At 41.1% G+C, this 21332-nt stretch overlaps 1 protein-coding gene across 2 annotated transcripts in view; it reads right to left on the bottom strand.

The window, feature by feature from the left end:
• Positions 1 to 21332, bottom strand: part of ELOVL7 (ELOVL fatty acid elongase 7) — a 58210-nt gene that overhangs the window by 10189 nt on the left and 26689 nt on the right. The window contains exon 2 of one of the 2 annotated variants that reach the window (XM_010580547.1): positions 1495 to 1588. In XM_010580547.1, coding sequence (XP_010578849.1) covers positions 1495 to 1558 — 64 coding nt within the window. In that variant the 5' untranslated portion in view covers positions 1559 to 1588. Of the gene's footprint in view, positions 1 to 1494; positions 1727 to 21332 lie in introns of those variants that run through there. The other variant, XM_010580546.1, reaches the window with a different exon arrangement.

Here is a 21332-nt window from a genome sequence, read left to right as displayed (position 1 = left end):
GCAGTAGAACTTGTATGAACTTCATGTATTTTTTTAATTTTTTTTATTTTTATTTTTATAAACTGACTTTTGAAGATTCCTTTCTGAATGACCCCAAACTTAACTAGTGACTCAGTAAACTGCTGCTTTTATGGTTTGCTGCTGAATTTTGGGGGTGAAATGATACCACTGCAATTTTTGTTAAGTATTTAATGTGTGGCTAGATGCCTTAAGTGAGTGATTTTCAACCCACAGCATTCAAGCAACCTATCACCCATGAGACTATCTGATATTGTTTACAGCCACTGGAAGTTTTAAAACAGATTGAGGAGGAAAGTATGTTATAATGCTGCTCAGAGCCTGCAGTGTGCCCAGTGCTGCTGCCCACGGACCAACAAAGATTGTGAACCACAGCTCTAGGCATCTGTATGTGTTGCACTGCAAGAGAATCACCAGCTCTTCATAACTGACTGCTTTTTCTGCATCCACCCTTTGCACTGGTACTACCAAAGCTTTCCCATTGGTCTTCCCAGCTTGATCCTGAGTAAACCATGTCCCGCCACTAGTATGCTACAAGATGCCAAATACAAGCACTGGTAGGCAGGGAGATGAGGAACTCAAATTCTGAAGTCATGGACACTGCAGCAAAAAATGCTCCATCACCCAGCTCCATCCCAATCCACCTTACCCCACGAGTCGTACTGATAAACTCCCTTCTCACTTGTATGCTGTGGTTCTACAGAACAACTGAAATGGTTCTCAGCTATACTGGAAAAGATAAATTAGTAATTTTATTGATCAAACCTTAACTGCTTCACAAGTTTTCTCCAGGAATCGGCTAATCTCTGTCACTATGTGCCTACCACAGTGAGGAACACTCAGGGATGCCACTGCAACAGATGGGTCTTAACCACAAACTTGAGATCTTCTCTGTCATTTTTTGGTAAGCATGCAGAACTACAGAACAACAATGTTAAAGCAAAGTGTGTTTAATATCCTTATACCAGCTGCAACAAGATTCTAACATTCTTTTTCAAAACAGAACTGTTTACTCTGAGGATTAATTTCAGATATTGTAATTTATCAGGGTTTTTATTTCTTTCACTTTGCAAAAGCAAAATACAGTAACAGCATGCACCTAGCTCCATTAATTGATAAAATAGTGTTGTTCAGTAATGAAAAAGAGTTGAAGTTTTATGTTCAGCAGCACAGAAAAAATGTAAACTATATATTCAGGCAAACCAGAAACTCTTACACAAGAGTCTCTGTCTGCACATTATTTAGTCTGAGGTTATACCCATAAACTAGCTGAGTTTTGTTTTTTTACTGTTTCAAAATGCATAAGTTAGTCTGTTCTTTATAGTTAAAAATGTTCAGTAGGTAACCTGGCAAGTCTTAGAAACGTTTACAGGAAGACAAAGCTACATTAATTTGATAAACAGTACACCTAGAATAGCTACACATTGCTATTCAAAATTATTGAAAGTTAGTAAGTTTTAGATTTAAATGACTCACCAGCATCTTTAATCCATTCATCATACAGTAGTACAGCCTTTGATGTCAGGTTGCTAAAGGCCATTTTCACTTGATTAAGATATTATGATGCTGCCTGCAGGAAAACAAACCGAAACAGAAATATGGATTTTTATAATTAATAAAATAAAGGTCAGTAAAGTGTTTTAGAAAAGATTTTCAGGAAACAAAATGGAAAAAATTGAGAGAGGGCTAACAGAGCACCACATGTGAAACACAGATCAGGGAGCATTAGCTGACCACATCACACTATGCTGGGGCTGATTTATAGCTGAGCCGTTAAGCATAACCATATGATTTTGTAATCTCTACATACCAAACAAGGTGCTTCCATGCCATAAAGTGTTACCTCAAGAAGCCATGCTGTGTTTAACCATTACAGTTAAGGGGAAAATATAAATAAAGAGCAGCTACTTAAATTCATTTTTATTACCATCTCCACTTAAAGTCCAAGTCACTGATATGTGAAGAAGTTCAGCTTGCAATACTTACTATTGAAAATTTTGATTTTCTAACTAAGAAGTATTTCTAAGGTAGGTTGGAAAGAGGAAAGGTGCTCATATGTCTCCTTTTAAATACAATGACTAGCTATGTTATAATTAGTATGCAAATCACACTCTGATGAATCAACCATTTCCACACCAGGATCATGAAATGTCATAGTAGCACTGGTAATACCATTAACTCAGAAAAATTACCCAGCACATCCAGTTTGCATGCAGCACCACCTACATATGTAAAACTTTTCAGAGAAGTATGCTTATATGAGTACTGATTTTTGCCCTTCCCTTGCCTCATTTCCCCTAGAAAATACTTTTTAAAAATCCCAACACATTTGAAGGGTATCTCTCCTATTTCCACTCCGTGTCTCACTTCACCATACAATTTCTCTCCATACCCCTGTGCAGTCTTCACACTGTGTTCACCTTGGTTAGTCCAGACTGCAGCACACCTTGATAACCAGCTCCTTTCCTCTGGCTGCCCTTCTGCATCTCCTCAAGGCTAAGCCAGCTGCAGGTCTGGAAAGCCAGTTCTGCCCTCAGGATGGTAATGCATCTCTCTCCTGAGTTCTCCTCACTATCGTCTTCTCATTTGTCCTCACCTTAACATGCCTGAAAAATAATTTCACCCTTATCTCCAATTCTACAAGTACCTTCTGTTCACTGCCATTTCACAGGAGTTTTTAGGCACCTCAAAGTATACTACACCCACCCTTCATCACAAGAGGCAACACAGACAAGCCTGCCTTCATTAGAGTTCATCTGATCTACTTCTTCCCAATTGTCCTTTTGCTACCCACTTGTTTTCCTGCTTGCACTTGTCCTGTGTGTCTGAATATCTGAAACCACCATCAATTTCATGTTCAGAAATGATTCCTTCTGCAAGTCTCTTTAAAGTTGACATTTTCCAGATATACCATCCTCCAGCACCAGCATTTCCCAACTCAGTGTCACTGCCTTTATGCTGATCAATTTCACATGACCTATGTACATATTACTATATGGCTAAAAAGCTCTATATTTACATAGAGTTCTGGCAAAATCAGAAGTAGTAGGGGACATCCTCTTCCTTTTCTAATGGAAACTTGAGTGGCCTTCTTCCTTTTGGCACTAGCAATCTCACGAGAGAAAAGACTTTATGGTTAGAGACATATTATAAATATCCCTGCCATCTTGCTCCATAAACTAAACTATGGATGGTATCAAACATACGTAAACCCAACCCTGTCTTGAACACCAGGTAGTTCAGACTGCCTGACTATGACAGCCAGGCAACTCAGCTGTCAGTAACTGGTGCTGGGGGGAAGTGTTAAAAATCTGTATTTTACAATTAATTATTTTATTAAAATAGTTAGATTGGTTACAAGAAGTTATCCTTAAAATCCAGTATTCTTCCCATGTCAGTCTCATGAGAACAGTCTATCAAGAGACAAGACATGGTAAACAGAACGTACCTTGTTCAGCGGTTATAACAATATTCTACCAAAACCTCCAGATACCTTGTGCACAGTATGGCTCAATATTTCAGTAAATATATTCACTGAATACAAACAATCACATTATATTTAATCAGTTCTTCAGTAAGAAAAATAGTTTACTGATTTTACTGCCAGTCAGTTTTCCTGCTCTCATCCTGATAAAGATGTTACTGGAACTCAGACTGTCTAGCTCAACATGCTGACCAAAACCTAAGTTAAACAAGTAACCTGCTTCTTCAAAACATGCTTTCAAAAATCCAGAAAATTCTATATGGATGTTGGCTCAAAATGAATTCCCATTTTTTATGGGCTTGGGGGTGTTGATTGACTTTTTCTCCCTCTTAGGGTGCAAACCTCTCATCCTGACAACTGCAACCTTACAAATACACAATTCTTTACATCTATCCAGTTGACTTGTCGACATGACTTTAATTTTACATTGGAAGTCAGACAAATGTGCTTTCGGTGTTTAAATAGCAACTCTTATGCGTGCTAGGCACTGGGACCAAAAGCAAGCCTTTTATCTGGAACCAGACTATTTCCAGTGGATTGCTCCTGCTTGTAGTAGAAAGGCAGCAGATGAAAATTCCGAATGCTCACATTTCCCAGCCCCTACCAAACTGATGAAGAGGTTTGTCCCACCTCTCCTGACCCCAGCACTCACCGCTCTTCTCCCATTAAAACATTTCATAAGAGCTAAGACAGCCAAGGCTCTCAGCCTTCAAGGTTTCTTTTCCATTCATAACCAAGCAAGCAAGATACAACTCCACAGCAGTTGCTAAACTTTTTCTGAAAGTTTGCAGTTTAGTTACTATCCTTGAGAGAAGGATGTACCAGCCACAGAGCAGCCACAGCCTCACCACACAGACATACTAACAGATCAATTACTCTGATTCTGAAGGTAAGTTAGGTACAACAGGTTAAAACTAATTATTTTAAGAGTAGGAGTAATGCCTGCAAGACAATGGTGTTGAGAACTTTTCCACAGTTAAAAGGTTTCTTTAAAATCAACTTTCATACGTAACACTACTACTTCACTCCCGATGTGCTTTACAATTCTACTTATCTTCTTAACTAGCTACATAGTTTTCCTTCGTAAGTCCATTTCTTGGAACAATTGTTTGCATTAATGTTAAGTTTTCAGGATTTTTTGTTTGTTAGCTACCTACAAGTAGGGTTAATGGCAGCATGGAAGGTATTTTGTCTTATCCTGTTACACTCACTTCACACACAAATTCATATGTACTGGAAAATAATATGCTCAAGGCTTGTGTTTTGGGTTTTTTTTTTTGTTTAAATAGAAGAGTGAAAAACCCCCACGTACCCCCACAGAAGACAAACTAGCTTGTGTTTCAGCAAAAAACCAAAAAAATTTTTGAAAGACTGCTTTTTTTACAGTACAACCACCTTGTTAAGAAGTAACCTGATAACACGTTGACCATAATACAATCTTCCATAATGTTTGGCAGTTTTGAATTCTACAGAACTTATCCTCTAAATGTGAGACTGGAAAGATTTGGCCTGAAGGAACAAAGACTTGGGGACAGAGAAGGCCATGTGTTAAGAACTAACACAGCTTTAGTTCTTCATACTGTAAACTCATCTGCACATTAAGCATTTGTGTAGCCACAGTTCAGTCAGAAAAATACACGTTTAATTTACATACCTGCTAATGTACTTACAGAATCAGCACATCGGCACTTTTATTTCCAATGTTCCACTTTCTGCTTGTAACAAAATTTGAAAATGCAACTAAAATGCACTAACAGTAGGGAATTTTCTTTATAAAATGGAGTGTCTAGATTGTAGTAAACTCTTTCAAAATTAGGGAAGTCACACTAGCAGACTAATTTTCAAAATTAGGTTATTTTAAATGAGATATTGGAAGCAATTTACATAAACTTAGAAAAATGCAGTCATGTAAGTTCAGTCTGCCTAGCTTCAAAAGTTCTAAGGAACATAGAGGCAGTCCTCTCAAGCACATGCATTTGGAAAAGAAGAACTGAAATCACCACAAAAACATAGGCAAGGTACTCAGCTCTTAAAAAGAAGTATGAGCTATTTTTCTTTTTTTTTTTTCATTTTTACTTAAAAATGTCAATGGAAGTAGTATCGTGCACCTAGGTTCAAGCCACCTGTACCAATGCAATTTCTGAAGACATCTTTAAACAAATGTGTCTTCACCATTATAAAAAAAGGGGGTGTAAGTGATGCTAAGGAGGGAAAGGGCTGTGTGAAAAGAGCAAAGTCATTTGCTGGCCTCTGGTCCCCTGCAGCTCAGCAGACAGCTGAAAGAGCTCCGGTCCCCTGCAGCTGAGTTACGGCATACAGCTTGGCAGAACCAACTTCAAGTTGGACCATTATGTTTACTGGAGAGGCAAGGGTAGATGATACGATCATTTACACCAGCCAATAATGCCACAGATACCACAGCAAACCATATGAGAAGACTCACGATGACAAGTAGTAGGTAATAAGTTGTTGGAAGTGCTGAAGTTCGGTTAGCACACAAAACTGTTAGTGATTCTTGTAATGGGAATTACTGGTATGCCTCAAACATTCCTTGTTTTTAAATGAGAACAACAAGTTTCTTACATTCCTTTGCTTAACCCACGTGAAAGATATTTGCCATTCTTGATGCTCATTTATTCCCCCTACATAGTTTTTAAATATTAAAACAGATAAAGATTTGCTTTTAAACAGTGATTTTACAAGTGTTTTATGTTGATGGCTACTGAACAAAACAAGCAAACAAAAGAACTTGACAGACAACCAAGCAAAACGAAACAATCTAATGTAAGCTCTGTCAATCCAGAAAACAAATTCTAAAACTCAGTGGGAACTTAAAACAGTTAAAGTTAAGGATTTGCATTGGAGTACACAGTTAATTATTAGAAAGACAGACAAGCTACTTTTACAGGGACCCATCAGCAAAAGACTGGAGAATATGACAATACAGTACAGACTTCAAGGGGATAATTTCCATCAAAGGCAGATCCCAAAAGCAAAGGTTCTGGACCATCACCCCCTGGCCTGGCAAGGAGGTAATGACAGGGAGACCCTCCACCCCACAGAGACCACTGGAAGATGGGGAGAACCCGCAGAAAGCATTGACCCACACCGGTCTGATTTCAAAATGACAGCTTAAGAAATGACAGTAACACTGGCTTACACATTCAGGCACAATTATGAAACTTTCCTGTTTCAGAATCACTTGGTATGCTGTTGTTAATTCTGCTCTTGAAGTTCAGAAGGTAATTAAATTGAGATGTTTCACAAATGGTATCTTAAGCTTTACCTGGGAAATACCAGCTCTGCCCTTCCTATTTCCCAAGGCTGTGTGCTTACATAATTGCAGTTATGTTAACTATGTTATTCCCTTATGCCACATGGCAAACAAATACAAACTGCATATTACATTAGATGGATTACTCACCTATATTCTGCAACAAAGTTTTAAACTTTAGCCAGGTGTTGCCTGTTGTTATGGTCTTCCCTGTGAGAAGTTTCCATCACCTCCCTGATCCTTTATGCCTTCTCTCAGCCACGCAATCCATTTTTTGAAAGATTCATCTCACAGGCAAGTTGTCTACATCCTGTTTGGCATTACATGGCCTTTCCTTTTTTTGATAATGTTGCTTGTAAACACTGTTCCTGTTAGATGACAGTTCTGCCCAAGTGAGTGACAGAAGGCAGGCAAGGCAGCTTTATGCAAGAGAGATACTTTAAGAAATTTTCAAGTTTTTATAGATGTATTAATTAGTTGTAACCTTGATTAAATTTCAAACTTTGTCTTTGAAGTGAGTTCATTTTAAAACACAAATCCTAACTCCTCAGAGTACATTAGAAATCTCTGCATGTACATTTTAGAGTAGACATTGGGGAGAGAATAGCAAATTTCAAAATAAATATAAATTCCTTTTAAAAAAAGTGGACATCTTAAAAACAGATGAAAGGTTTAGAAACTATATTAAAACATCTACTTGTAAAATTCCCCATTGGCAGTATTCAGTGAGAGATCTAATACACTGTGTAGTCACCCTTACTGAATTATTTATATGGTACCTCTTTGTTTAATGTTTTGCTTTTTAAACTGGCATGAAATCTGTTGTTTACCTACGTGAATAAAGTAGTCTGTGAGCAGCAGAACTAGTGAAAACACATTTCACTTCAATCACACTTCAGATCGGGTTTCTGCCAGACTAAAGGATTTCCCATTCTGATGCTGTGTAAAATAAAGATCAATTTGTATTTCCTTCCACACCTGCCTATAAATTGTTAAAAGAACTGATACTGCAACTTCACAGCAAGGCTGAACACTAGCAACAGGCACAGAAAAGCCCCTTCCTGTGGGAACTATTTCAGGGATACAGCCCTGTTTTGTGCCCAACTCCCAGCCAGAATCATATGGGCATTCTCCTGGTCCATATACATTGATCAATCACCAGCAACAGCTGAACGGCGAAGCCCCAGTGTACACTCTCACAGTATCACTGCTGACGGGCCTGGTCCTCAGGCAGCTGCAGGGTAAGTCACAGCAGCTCACTGACCCAACTGAAAGCTTAGTCGTTCAAGAAAGAAGTTATTTTCTCAGTCAGCTCAGACCTAAAAGGCTGAACAGGCTCGTGCAAAGGAAACATTGAGACACATGAACCAGGATGCTGCAGGCAAGGAGAAAGGTGGGAGCAGCAGCCCTGTCATAGATCCCTTTAAGCTGATAGTGAAATCATGTAGAGGGCACACAGTATCACCATGTCCAGTCCTGCATACTCATAGACAATCATGTACTAGATCTGTAGTCAAGAAGTTCACACTGCACCTCAGCAAGTCATCACTGTCCATCACAAGTCACAAGAGACACTCTACAACATGAGAACCGAAGCCACAAAAATTACATTGTGCTACAGTAAGGCAGGAAAAGATCTGGCATCACCAATATCCTAAATATCTTAAATGCATCACCTAGGGTTGCAGTGATGCACATGAAAGTGATTCTAGGGACTAATGTCCCACAACATGCAGAAAACACATCAAGTCCTAACAGTTTCTGCAATCATAGCCTGGAAGGAAGTTTCTTTACAAGTCTGAACCCAGTCATCATTTTGACTCAAGTATGAGAAAGAGTCTGGATGGGCCCCTGAAAAGATTCCTGGTTTCACTTGGGAAGTGAACACCATGGACATCATTGTATCTTCTCCAGTTTTCTTTCCTCGTATTCCCAATGTTTCAGAAAAAGGCAAAAACATAAGCAGGGGGAAAAAGCTCCTAGAATTTTGACTTATTAGTGCTCCCCTGCCTTTACCCAAAACTCTTTACCTGAGCATTTGCATGTCAGCCATCCTGCAGCCAACTAGTCTCACCTGCCTACTCCTCTGCTGCGGTGAGTGGCTCCTGCACCCAGCTTGGGACAGAAGCTCTTCTTGTTGGTCCCTCAGTGCATGACTTGCACTTGGCTCCTTTACATCTGATTCCGGCTCAGTGATGCCAGCTCACAAAGTCGCCTAGCCCTGCCTGCATGGTGAGCCCTGTGGCACATATCATATGACAACTTTCACCTAGAAATCAAAATAAGGCTCATCTATTAATGCAACCTCACTTCCATTAGGTAATGATATATCATTACTCTTAGCAAAGACCTCTGGCAAAATATTGATTTAGTAATGGGGCCATATCCAACTCCTGTTAATCTCATCCTTACCCAAAGGACTTAACAGATTCTCCTTTTCCTCCTTGCTTATTATGTAACTAGAAAACTTTCTGCAGCATTTCAATTTTTCTTTCAAGGCCAGATTAATTAAGCTTTGGGTCACTTTAAACAGACCTTCACAAAACAAGAACCAGGGGCTAGACAGCAGTAACACAACCTAGTATTTTCAGCTGTGCTACACAATCACACTAACTCATACACCCAGTGATCCCCATTCATTCCACCACAAGCCAACATCTTCGTCGTATGCTGAGCTGTTACCCATTCTGTTTTTTTCCTCTACAGTAGGGACAGTTCTGATAAATGTATGTAAGAATTATTTACAGCTGTGATGTTTTTGAAGTGCACATGCATCTTTAGTAACCAAGCATATCCAGAATATAAAACTCTGTACTAAACTCTTTGCACTGCAAAGATAGCACAGTCTCGGCTTCTTAACCTGCATAGTAAGTATACTGTTTTTAAGACACGATATATAGGTAAGCTCTAAAAAGGCAGAGGAAGTGCAAGTCCTAATTTAATACCTTGAATGAAAGGCATCAAAGATGCCTGATGACATCAAAAGTTTGCATTTTATAAGACTAAAACAAAGGGGCTTTGTGGATGCATACACAAAATAGGACTAATGACATTTAATTTTGTTTCATTGTGGTGATGAAGATTACTTGTTTTGAGTACACACTGTAGTTATTTGAATGCTTTGGTAAGACTCTTCAGCTTTCTACCAGACACTCCTTTTAAGGTGAAGCATATGGAATGCAGGTAAAAGCATCCTCCTATCAGTTATCAATACCTTCCAAATATACCTGACAAAGGGCAGACAAGCAAAACAGACTCAGCTAAGGTTGCCAAGATTTGTGATGAGTCTAAAGCTCTCCCTCCTTCTCCACTGTGATACCACTGCCCCAGGTCTGTATCATTCTTGAACATCCAGGTCGGATGGCTTAGAATTGGCTCTGGTTATGAGTACTATTGCTTGTATCTACCTGCCTGATTAAAGTTACTCATGTCAAAATATGAGAAGGGACATGAATGAGACCATCCCCTTCCTTCAGTGGCAAGCTGAGTCACTGAGTCAGCTCAATCATATCATCTATCCTCATTAACAGTTAAGAGTTAATGCATATGAGAATCTCATACATCCAATTAATTACAGTAGAAGCAGTTTGCTACCAAGGGGTAAAGAACTTAGTTTGTGTTTACCTCTCACTTAACAGAACAATGACGTAAACTGTCACTAAATAGTCACAGTGGGGAGCACTCCACGGAAGTGGAGAATAAAAAGAGAAATGCAGACCTAGACTTCAGCTTCCAAAGGCTCCTTAAAAGAAATGGGAACAAGACTTGTTGCACAAGTAACAACTTGCTCATCTAGTCAATACCAATGGAAAAAAGCATACAAGCCTTCTTATTTCCAAAGACATCTTGTAACCAAGTAATCAATGGCAATGTACCTGTAGCTATTCAGCACTAGAGAAAAATAAATACAGAAAAATTAGACCATAAATTTCCACCTGTGGTAGACAAAGACAGGAAGACAGTGCTGTCTTTTGTAACATGAAAATACAGTAGAAAGGAGTTTCATAGGAAGGTGAGATTAAAAAAATATATAATTACCTTAAGAACACAATATTCACCTTAAGAAAGAAAAGGTGAGCAAGTAAAGTGAAAAATATTCATCATTACCAAAAGAAGAAGTATTTTTCTACAGTCACTTCTTGCCTATAGCATACACTCAACTCAGCTACTCTCAGTGTAGTTGCCGTGGCAAAATGACATTGCAAAGTCAATGTCATTTTATGGAGCTTTTATTGCACCAGCTGTAATCTTGCTGGGTTCAGAATATTAGTAAGTAGTAACACTGATAACGCTGGTGTGATGTTGCAACATACTATTTTGTTCACTCTTTAATGCAGCGCTTTACAAAAGCTGAACTGCTCCCACACCACTCTCTAATGCTGACATGGGCTAATTTCCTTTACCATTGTTTCCCACTGCCTTGCACTTGCTCAACCTACCCACCCTCTGGGTCCTAGGCCGATATCCTAGGCAGCAAAATAATGCATGCCTTCTGCTCCAATTTTGCTTGCATTGCATTAGGCAGGCATAAATTTTAAAGGCAGCTGACCTAGTACTGACACCCTCCCCTCCCTCCCCCCCTTTTTTTTTCTAAGCTACCATGCAGCATAGCAGACATGCTGTTGAGCACTGTAAACATCAGCAACTGCACCCTCCCTAGGAGGCTCTTTCAAAAGAAAGCTGGAACCAGCTGTGCTGGCACCTTCTGCAACGACCCACACAGTGCAATCCTGAACTTTGGGAAGTGTGGCACAGGCACAGTGAGAGTTGATGGCAGAGCTTTAGAGTGACAAAAGACATTTTAAAAACACTTGGCACAGAATTCCTTTAAACTAAAGTCTCAGAACGCTGTCCCCTACCCAAGGAAGTGTGCTGACAGTATCAGAAAAAAAGCTGCTGCTCCCAAGTTCAGTCTTGGAACATCAACTGCTGCTGTGAATGTGCTTTTTGGAGTGCTCCAGGAAGGTACTACACTGCCACATCCTAAATCTTTCCAGTCCAGAGCTGGTAATTCGTACAGCTGCAGTTAGAGGTTCCAAATCACTGATGGATATGCAATGAGATATAAAGGCCTTAGGTTTGGGGGTTTTTTTGTTGTTGTTTAAATCAACATTCTTCAGCATAATGAAAGATCTAGTTAATCACATACTCATGAGTATTAGTGTCAGGCACCCATGAAGGTACATTATACCATTGTTTGGAGACTCAGGCCTCTCAGCCAGAACAACTAAACAGAGCAGTAAGAACATGAATAAAGACTTCTAATTTCTCCTGACACCCCTGGTTTTTCTCCTGCATCCCAAAGAAGATCTCCACTTTAAAAAAGAGAAATAATTAGTTTATACTTGACCAGAGTTACTGCAGAAGTGAAATACAGTTTCAGAAATGGAGGTGAGGTGGAAAAGCCAGATGTTTCCCAGTAACTGCCTGTTGTAGTCTGTACTGAAGGAAGGAATTGCAGAGGGATGGAGAACAGACAGCAAACTGATGTCTAAACTTAGGGACAGCTGGAGGAAATGACCCTGCAGACTCATCCTGTAGTCAAATCCACTTGTCAAGGTTGCATTACTCTTATAAAGTCCAGGGACGAATGCATGGAAATCAGTATATTATAAAATCCCATTTGATTCTGTTTGAAATTTGAGTACGCTTTTGGGTACCACTCAAGCCATCTCAAATGCTGTTTACACTACCTCACGGCCAATAACTTTCCACAACACCTTTGCCTTTTGATGTGACTGTGCCCCTTGGAGGGTGATCCAGTTTGGCAGAGGTTGGACACACAGTGTGAACACAAGAATGGGATCACCTTTGCTTTGACTCAGTACTAATGGCAGTTCCAGAAACACTCTTTCCCACTTGCTGTGCAGGTACCCTTCTAAGGACTGTAGAAGTGTTGGACTTCCAAAGGGTTCCCTTGTAAGCCCTGGGGGCTAGGTCTCAACAAACAGTATGGAATAGGAGCATTCATAGCTGCCTACAAGCATTACAGAGAGGAAACATCCAGCCGTGACTCAGAGCAGTCAAAGGCCTATGGAGGCAAAAGAAAAAGGTTGCTACAAGGCCAAAGCAATGCGGCATGAGACAGTATTCAGACGACAACCTGACCTCAAAAGCTTACATGAAAACAAAACTCTCCATCACCTAAAAACATTAACTGGCTTGATTAGCAAAAGTATCTTACAGCATTTTTTAAACCAGATCTTTGTTATAAAAATCCAACTTTAAAAATATATCAGTTCTTTGTTCAACTTCTAAGCAATAAACATGCAGGAGTCTGCATAACACAAAATGCAAAGTAAAGGCTGATATGGGCAAAGTATATTAATGACATTTAACAGCTGTGAAGGTTTACTTCTGCTCCACATCTAGTTAGCTAGGCCTTAGTTCCTTTGCTAAAAGGAATGTTTAAAAGTCTTCATTATTTTGCACTTTCAGGAAGCTCAGTAACAGTGTATAAAGCAGCATTATGCAGGCTGTGAATTTGTAACAGTAGAGCTTTCATAATCAGCTTAAAACACCAAATGATAACTTCAGAGAACAGAATGAAACACCACATTAATGCACAGGTTTAATCACAGGTATGTTGTAAGGATTTTCCATCTTCTATTGGTATTTTCCACTATTACAGTAGAATGTAGTTTCTACCACCTTTCCAAGCATTCAGAGACCACCCAGGACCACAAGACATCTCTGCAGTTTAAAATAGATCAGCTCAGCCAGACAGCAAGTAGGGATGAACCAGCTACATCTGGCCAACTTGACTGCACTTGTTTTTTTCCCTCTTTCCGATACTGAAAGATTGCCAAATACAAATAGCTCAAAAAAATGTATCAACAAAGTGCATTAGACAATGGATGTGCCACATCAGAATAACACAGGAGACAATACTACTTCCAGCGCAGAAACTTGGCAAGCAGCAGAGTACTCAGCCCAATACTAATGTTCCTGTAAAACACCAGTATACAAGAAACAGACAATTGTCTAATAGTCTACTCAGCATGCAACAGCAGTAAAAAAAGAAGAAAACTGGACTGCCTCCAGCACAAAGAAAGATTAGGCTTATATATAACTATGCATTTAAGTTATCAAAAAAGTCTTAGATAGCACTTTTCACATACAGGTTTCAGTGCTTTGCAGAAGTCAGTGAGTTTGGTTCACTCTTTGTATGGAACAGTCAGTCACCAGAGAAAAAGGGGCATCTTTTCCACCAGTTAGCACAGCAAAGCTGTGAACAAAACTGAAGTGCTGGATGCCAGCTCAATATTCCAGTTGCTATGCAAAACTACCAAGCCACACACCACTTTCTGAACCTAAAGCAACACCACAGCCCTCATCACTCCAACAGGTTTCTAAGCACAGTAGTTTATCTCCACTCTTCCTCTTCTATCTCACTTTGGGATGATTTTTTGTTCACATTCAAATCAAGGAATTTGCTTTCACCCACACTCACCATCTTCCACATACATTATATAACTGCAGGTTCATCTGGCTGACTATACCCAGAAAGCGTGATGCTTTGCCACTGACTGGAATGGAGGACTGGACCTCTTCCCACTGCTGTCATCTCAACAAGCAAGCCAAGGTCATATAATTTCACCACCTGTAAAAGCAGCTCCCTTGCTTATCACAAAAGTCTGTATAGATTCAATTTTGTCTGATGCTCCAGCACCTTGGATGAAAGCAACTGATGGCATGCAATCACATTTCACAAGGATACATGTAAAGTCTCTACAGGATAAAAGCAAGAACACCAAACGGTACAATTTCCACAGCTCCAGAGGTAGTTTTCCATCCCATACTTTTGAATGTAGTTCAAATGGGGTATCTAAGCTGTTCAGTTTTAAAATACAGTAGCAGCCTCTTTTCAACAGATTGGGAAAAACTCCAGATCAAACCAGAACTTGGTGTGGTCCTGGCCATGTTCACGAACCTTTTTTTCCTGCAACTTTCAGATAAGCTTCCCTAATTGACCAAGCGGACCACTTCAGTTTATGAGAAGCAGTTTCAGGATGATCTGAAATCCAGCTGGGGGATTTTTTTACCCCACAAGACTTCAAACACTCATTAAAGGACTTGCTGAAGGGAGGCACAGAGAGCTCTACAGTGTTTCTATGTTTAGCACTCTCTCCTCCCAACCTTCTCCCTTCTCCAAAAGGTAAGAGTCATGTCCATGGTTAGCACTTAACGTAAGTTAATTTCCTGAACATCAGAGCTATGCATAAAGCTATTTACAGCCTTGCCTTACAGTTTTATCACTTCCTCGTGTAAAAGCAAACTCAGGCAGACTCCTCTTTAATAACCTAACTTGGTACAGAACAAAAGGTGCTACAGAAACAATGTTGTCAGCACAACAGTAATAATGCAAGTGACCAAAGGAATTAATAGCTGTAACAGATTCTGAGGACTACAGCTCACAACTGGGTTTGTAAAAGGTTTAATGTCAAAGTTGACAGTGAACACTGAGCTTACTCCATCAGCCTCCTGGCTTTTGTGCACACTGTCTTCTACACATCTCAGTCACAAGAGACAAGGGTGGACACAGCACTTCCAAAGTGCATTAAAATAATTTCATTAAGCTTGTCAGACTCATTTTGTACAGTTAAAGTTTCAAAAGCGAATCTTTTATTTCCGTACTGAAAAGACAAGCCACAGAACTCTGACCACAAAAGGGATTAAAGAATGTATTTAATCCAGATATTTCCCACTGTACATCTAAAGAAACAAAAAAGGGCTTTGTGGATGTTATAAATGCAAATACTGTTAAAAACTCTAAAGTATTCACTTGCAGTATACCTGAATGCAAGTAATTTTCACCTGTACAGGAGAAGGCAACATTACCAGCTACTACTTCTCTGAACAGACTATAGATATTTCCATGCTGCCCATCCCCATCTATTCATAATGTCACATCGTAAACAAACACAGCAGTATTTACTTAACAGAATAAATAAGCACATCTGACCAATAACCCTGACACTCTTGATGCTTCAGCCAACACCTTTTCATTAAAAACAATAAAAAAAAACATTTTACCAAAAGAAAACACTTGAAAATATTGGCTGTAAAGTCTTTACCAAAAAAAATAGATATATTTAACAAATACTGTGTTTCAAAACTTAACAGAAACACTTCTTTCCCCCCTCAAAAAGGTCTTTTGTCCTCCACCAGCGACACCATTTCTAAACTAAGAAGTTTCTCCTTCCCAGTCGCCTTGCACTCTGCTCAGGTATGTATCAGAAAACATCAGCTTCAACTACTGGTAACAATTTTGAGGCACTTTACTTTTTAACAGATCAGGCAAGACCCAATTTAAAAAAACAAACAAACAAACTACTTGTAACCTCAAATAACTTTCCTGAAAGAAGGGGCACAGTACGAAGGCAAACTGTACCCATACTCTAAAAGCATACAGAGAAGCATTGAATCAGGTTTTTGTGACTTTGTTTTAAGCCATTTCAGGACTGATGATACAATGCAAATTAGTTCCAAATCAACAAACTGATCTTTGTGTTTCAAACTCCAGCAAGAGTTGTCCCCTTCTTTTGTTAGAAAACAAAGAATGAAACAAATAGAGTTATTCTTAGTAAGCTATATTTTCATCTCAGACATACCCATAAACCCAGAATGCCATCCCTGGGATAGGAGCATTCTCTTGAATTCCAGTCCAGGAGATGCCTGTCAAAATTTAACAACTTTTTGCACTGTGTATACTATTTCTTTGTACAGTTTTTTTTCAGCGCACCATACAAAGCTATGCTCATATTCACACACATTTAGCAAGGTACTGTTTTAAAAAAAGAAAAAAAAAAAAGACTTTGAATAGAGGCTCCAGGCACGGGGCCCAATGTGCTAGGCACCATATCAATATAAAAGATAATCCAAACTAAAAAGAATTTGAAATACAATCAAACGTACACAGGCAGCATGTAGGAATTAATAAAGCTGCTACAAGCAGCTTCTCTTGACCATAGTCTGCTCAAGCAGAGCAAGTCTGACTGTTTTCAGGGTAAGTTTGCAATCACAAGAGCACTTTTACTGGTAGCAATGTCATTTTAATCAACCTCTCCCCCCATTACTCATACCCGCTCCTATGTCACACTTGACTTGTGCTGGAACAACCATTTTTCTGGCCACATAATAAAATAGATTGGGAAACAGATCCCGGGCGGGGGAGACAGCCTCACAGAAAAGTAAAGGGTATTTTAAACCCAGACCAGTTCCTCACTGCTTTTCAATACCCTTCAGCAAGGGTTATACCAGCACAACAGAAAGGTGACACAAGGGCAAAAGCACCCAGGATGAAAGAAATGCTGGTGAAACCACAACATCAGCCTAAGCTGGTATCATGAGCAGAGTGGAGATAAGACTCAGTGTTGACTGCTTTTGCCGCAACGAGTAATACAGTCCTGGCACAGTTAGGGGGGGCAATCTGAATACCATTGCTCCTGGCAAATAAGATGATTCACAGAGTTTATTGACACCTATATTTGTCCTCCTTGTGACATCTGTGCCACTTTGCAGATGGAACCCAGAACTTGCTTGGGGCTGGACAGGCTTTACAAGTAGTTTTTAAGAGACTAGTTTTGTGTGCTAGCTCAGGATTTCAAAGTTAAAAATGCTACTGAAATGCAGTTCCTCAGATTCTCACGCAGAGCCAAGGTAACAACCAAGACACTTTTAAACCTGTGCTGATCTAAACTGTGTATTCTTCTCACACTACTCAATTTATGAGCTAATTATGGGTCTTTTCTAGTCAACATCTTCACTGATAAAATATTTTGTGTAACCATCATAAGCAGACAGAACATAAATAGCAAAATACATGCAGAAAAAAAATTAAATCAAGACATACATCAACAGACATGTGGAAAGCATGTTAATACATGAATTTAGTAAAAAGAGACCAAAAAAACCCCAAAACCTATTCAATATTTCCAGTTCAATGGTCAGCATTAAACACTGAAACCAAAAACAGGTAAAGAGACACCTGAGTTACTCTGGTGTGTCCCATTGGCATAAACTTACATATTCAATTTCAGCTGAAACAATTTTTTACTTTTTGGATTTCAACTAAGTATCAGAAGGATAGAAAAAATTCTTAACTGCTACATCACTTGCAACTTTGCAAAACTTCTTACAAATTGAACGTGTGACAACAGGCTACAGAAAATAAAACTATTGCATGACCCTCTGGCTTTCATTTTCTTGCCTTTTAAAGGAACTACATTTTAAAAAGTACAATCAGGCTTACAAAATAAATTATTTATTTTGTTAATGTTATGTTTTTGTTCCAATAATCTGGTATTTTCAAGGAGTAAAAGGTTTACTTTTCTCCATTTAGGTTGTATTTGCCCTCTAGATGTAGCACTGAGCCTGGGTACTGGAGGAAGGCCCCGGGACAAGTACATGGGACCTGCTGCCTAGCACTGCCCAACAATGCAAAGTAACTACCCAACTTTTAAGTAACACATAAAATAATTTTAAGTGAGCAGAAAGATCCTAAGATTAAACCTAAAACAACCACGAAGCTTTTGTGAGATGCTTTAAATATATTTTATGGCAACAATTATTCTTAGTGGTGGAATAGCCTCTGTCTGAGCTTCCCAGGGCTTCGCTCCCACCCCTTTCCGCCTCAGGGGCAGCTTCCAAGCACAGACCAGCCTTCTCCTAAATAGTCAGAAAGGCCTACAGAACTGCTGTTTGAAGCACCCATAAATTGCAGTAGAGAAAAACATAATCAAACCTCTCAGTTCTCAGACTTAGTATGTACTTGGGCAATGGGGAAACTGATAAAAACACCGCACATGTGTGTGTCACTTGCTGTGACTTCAGGAAAGAAAACCAGAACAGTGAAGAGCTGCAGCGAGGTCCAAGAATAGTGAGAGGAATGGAGTATTTCTTCCTTTTCAGCTACCCAGGCTTTGGGAAGCAGTTTAAAGCTTCAGATAGCCACTAGCCTGAAGTTGATATGAGTGTTGGGCTATAAAATTATTTTTATAAAGTCATGCTGTGCCACTGAAGATGACACCATCCCATCTATTAATCCTCACCTAAGTGCCATATTTTATACTACCCATATTTTATAAATGGTCCTTAATCCACTTCAGACAAAGCAATTCAGGCTAGTTTAACCCATAGTCAGGAGCTGAACTATCTCATTTCAACCAGGGCAGACCAGGGAGCTCACACCAGCCTTCACCAGGGGAATTACAAGGTGGTGGCCTCTGACAGCCATGCTGAGCCCAGGAGGCATCAGGGAGGGAGAGATGCCACCCGAAGTCTGCCAAGTTAGATGCAGAATACGAGAAATATGATTTCACAAGCAGCTAACAAAGGTCCAGGAAGGCATCCTGGTTCCCTTCCACCTCCTGCACCTGAACACCGCACAGAAGCAACGTCCTCCCACTTCCCTCACTGCGCACCCACTCCTGTACCCACCCCACGCACCGCTCGCGCCTCTGCCTTGCTCCATATCTGCCCACACCTCCAGAAATCTGTGCATTAAGCAACCTGACAGGGGTGGGCCAAAGGAAAGGATAAGATAAGCATTAAACCAGAAGCACTAGGCCAAAGTAGATTCAAGAGGAAGAGCACGAGTCCAAGGTAGGGAAAAAAAAAGTTTCCCGGTTTATTGCAGTGGAGTGAAACAAAGCCAGGAAGGGCACAGCACGGCAAGGGGAACATGCTCAGCAAAGGCCATCAAGTCATATCAGGATACAGAAACATACCTGATCAGTTCTTTTACTGGTATGTAATTAGTTGACAGGTATTTCATGGTATTCAGTGAGATTCATAACTAGTTAAATCCTACTTGGCATGTATTACTTGACTAATGCCATGGCATCTTTCCCAACACATTCCATGAATATTGCTTCCTGCACCATAACCTGCCTCACTCTACCGGTAAATAAATACTATTTAATAGAAAGTAGATTTACACGTTATAATGAAATACCATAATGTTGCATTATTCCCCGCACTTGCAACAGAGGTGCTGCCTAGGAAGACTTTAAGCCTATGTTTGGCTAGGTTTTCATATCCTAGGTCTTTGTACTTTTTCTTCAAGGAAACTTGTAAGCACAAGCACTCCCATTCCTCAGTGAAGCATTCTCAGGGTATGTCCACACTGCCTAATGCCGATAAACAACGACACTACCTCTACCCAAGGCAGGTCCAAGGCAGCCTGAATGCTTCCCAGGCAGCACCCCAGATGCTAAGGAGCAGATTAAGTCAGGCTGCACGCTGTTCCCAGGCTGCTCCCAACAACCAGAAAAACTCGTTCAAACTTCTCCCACATGGCAATGTTCAGTACAGACCTACGCACAGGTCTGGGAAGGACTGAGTTACAGTGGAGTAAGGAAGAGGGTATCCATACACAGCTGTAAAGTTTCTGGTTTGTCTGAACAGCTTTAGCTAACTTACCTTGATTTCCTACACAAGCAAGCAAAGAAATCAGTAAGAGTTGGTCTGCAGCCTCACTACACCTTTTCAAGCACCATACAACTCTACCTTAGCGGCAGCGACGCCCAAAACCCAACCAAAGTATCGACATACCTAAAACATGTTTACAAATTAAGTACCAATGTACTCAGAATGCTCAAACACCACACACGACATCCACGGTTGCAAAGGGCAAGTCCAAGAGACTGGCCCAATCTAGCCTCATCAGCCATGCGAGCCAGCACCCACCTGCTTCCTCAAGCTCATGGCCTCGCTGCTGCTGCTGCTGCCAGTCCTTAAGGGTGGACCCGCCACGCACAGCAGCAGGGGAGACCTGTCTCTGAGGAGGAGGAGGAAGGTGGCAGCAAACCAGACAGCCGCCCTTTCGACTTGCCACACAACCCCTGACTAGACATCATCCCTCCAGCCCTACATTTTAATATCGTCCTCTTAAGCAAGTGGGCCACACCTCTCCCCTGGCTGCCTCCAACCTTTGCCCCCCCCCCCCCCGCCCAAGAAAGAAGCCTCCATTTCTTGACACCTGGGATCGCTCTTCTCTCTAGGGGGAAACGGCATTTTTCAGGAATAAGCAAATAAATAAATAAATCAGGCATTCCCGATGCAGCCTGCTGCGCAAGGTGGAGGCCATCCCCATGCCCCATCCTCGGTGCGACTTGTTCTTCAAGGCATGAAGACAAGCTCAGCCCACAGCCAGAGGGTTTGGGGGAAGAGGCACCGCGGGGCACAGCCTGGGGGTAAGGCACAGCGGGGTGCAGGCGGGGACAGGGACCCGCGGCGCGGCTGCAGCCAGAGGACGGCGGTGGGGAGGGAAGGGGCAGAGCCGGGGCTCTGCGGGAGGGGCCCAGGGGGATGCGGGCGCAAGCAGGGAGTTCGGGGGGGCAGGCGGGCAGGAAGCACCCATCGCCGCAGGGGCCCACCCCCATCCCGCCCAGCCCTGCGCGCCCACGCGCGGGAGAGACCCCGCGGAAGGGCGCCGGCGGGTCCCCTTCCCAACGCCAGCCCGCAGCGGCGGCAGGCAGGCAGGGAGGGGGGGACGGAGGAAGGGGGGGACGCGTCGGGCCGCCGGTGCCTCCCCCGCCCCGCGCTCCCGAG

Source organism: Haliaeetus leucocephalus, unplaced genomic scaffold (genome assembly GCF_000737465.1).
Source record: "Haliaeetus leucocephalus isolate CR32 unplaced genomic scaffold, Haliaeetus_leucocephalus-4.0 Scaffold722, whole genome shotgun sequence".
Lineage (NCBI taxonomy): Eukaryota > Metazoa > Chordata > Aves > Accipitriformes > Accipitridae > Haliaeetus > Haliaeetus leucocephalus.
Note: the sequence above shows the minus strand (reverse complement) of the source record. Positions and strands in the feature narration are given on the sequence as shown.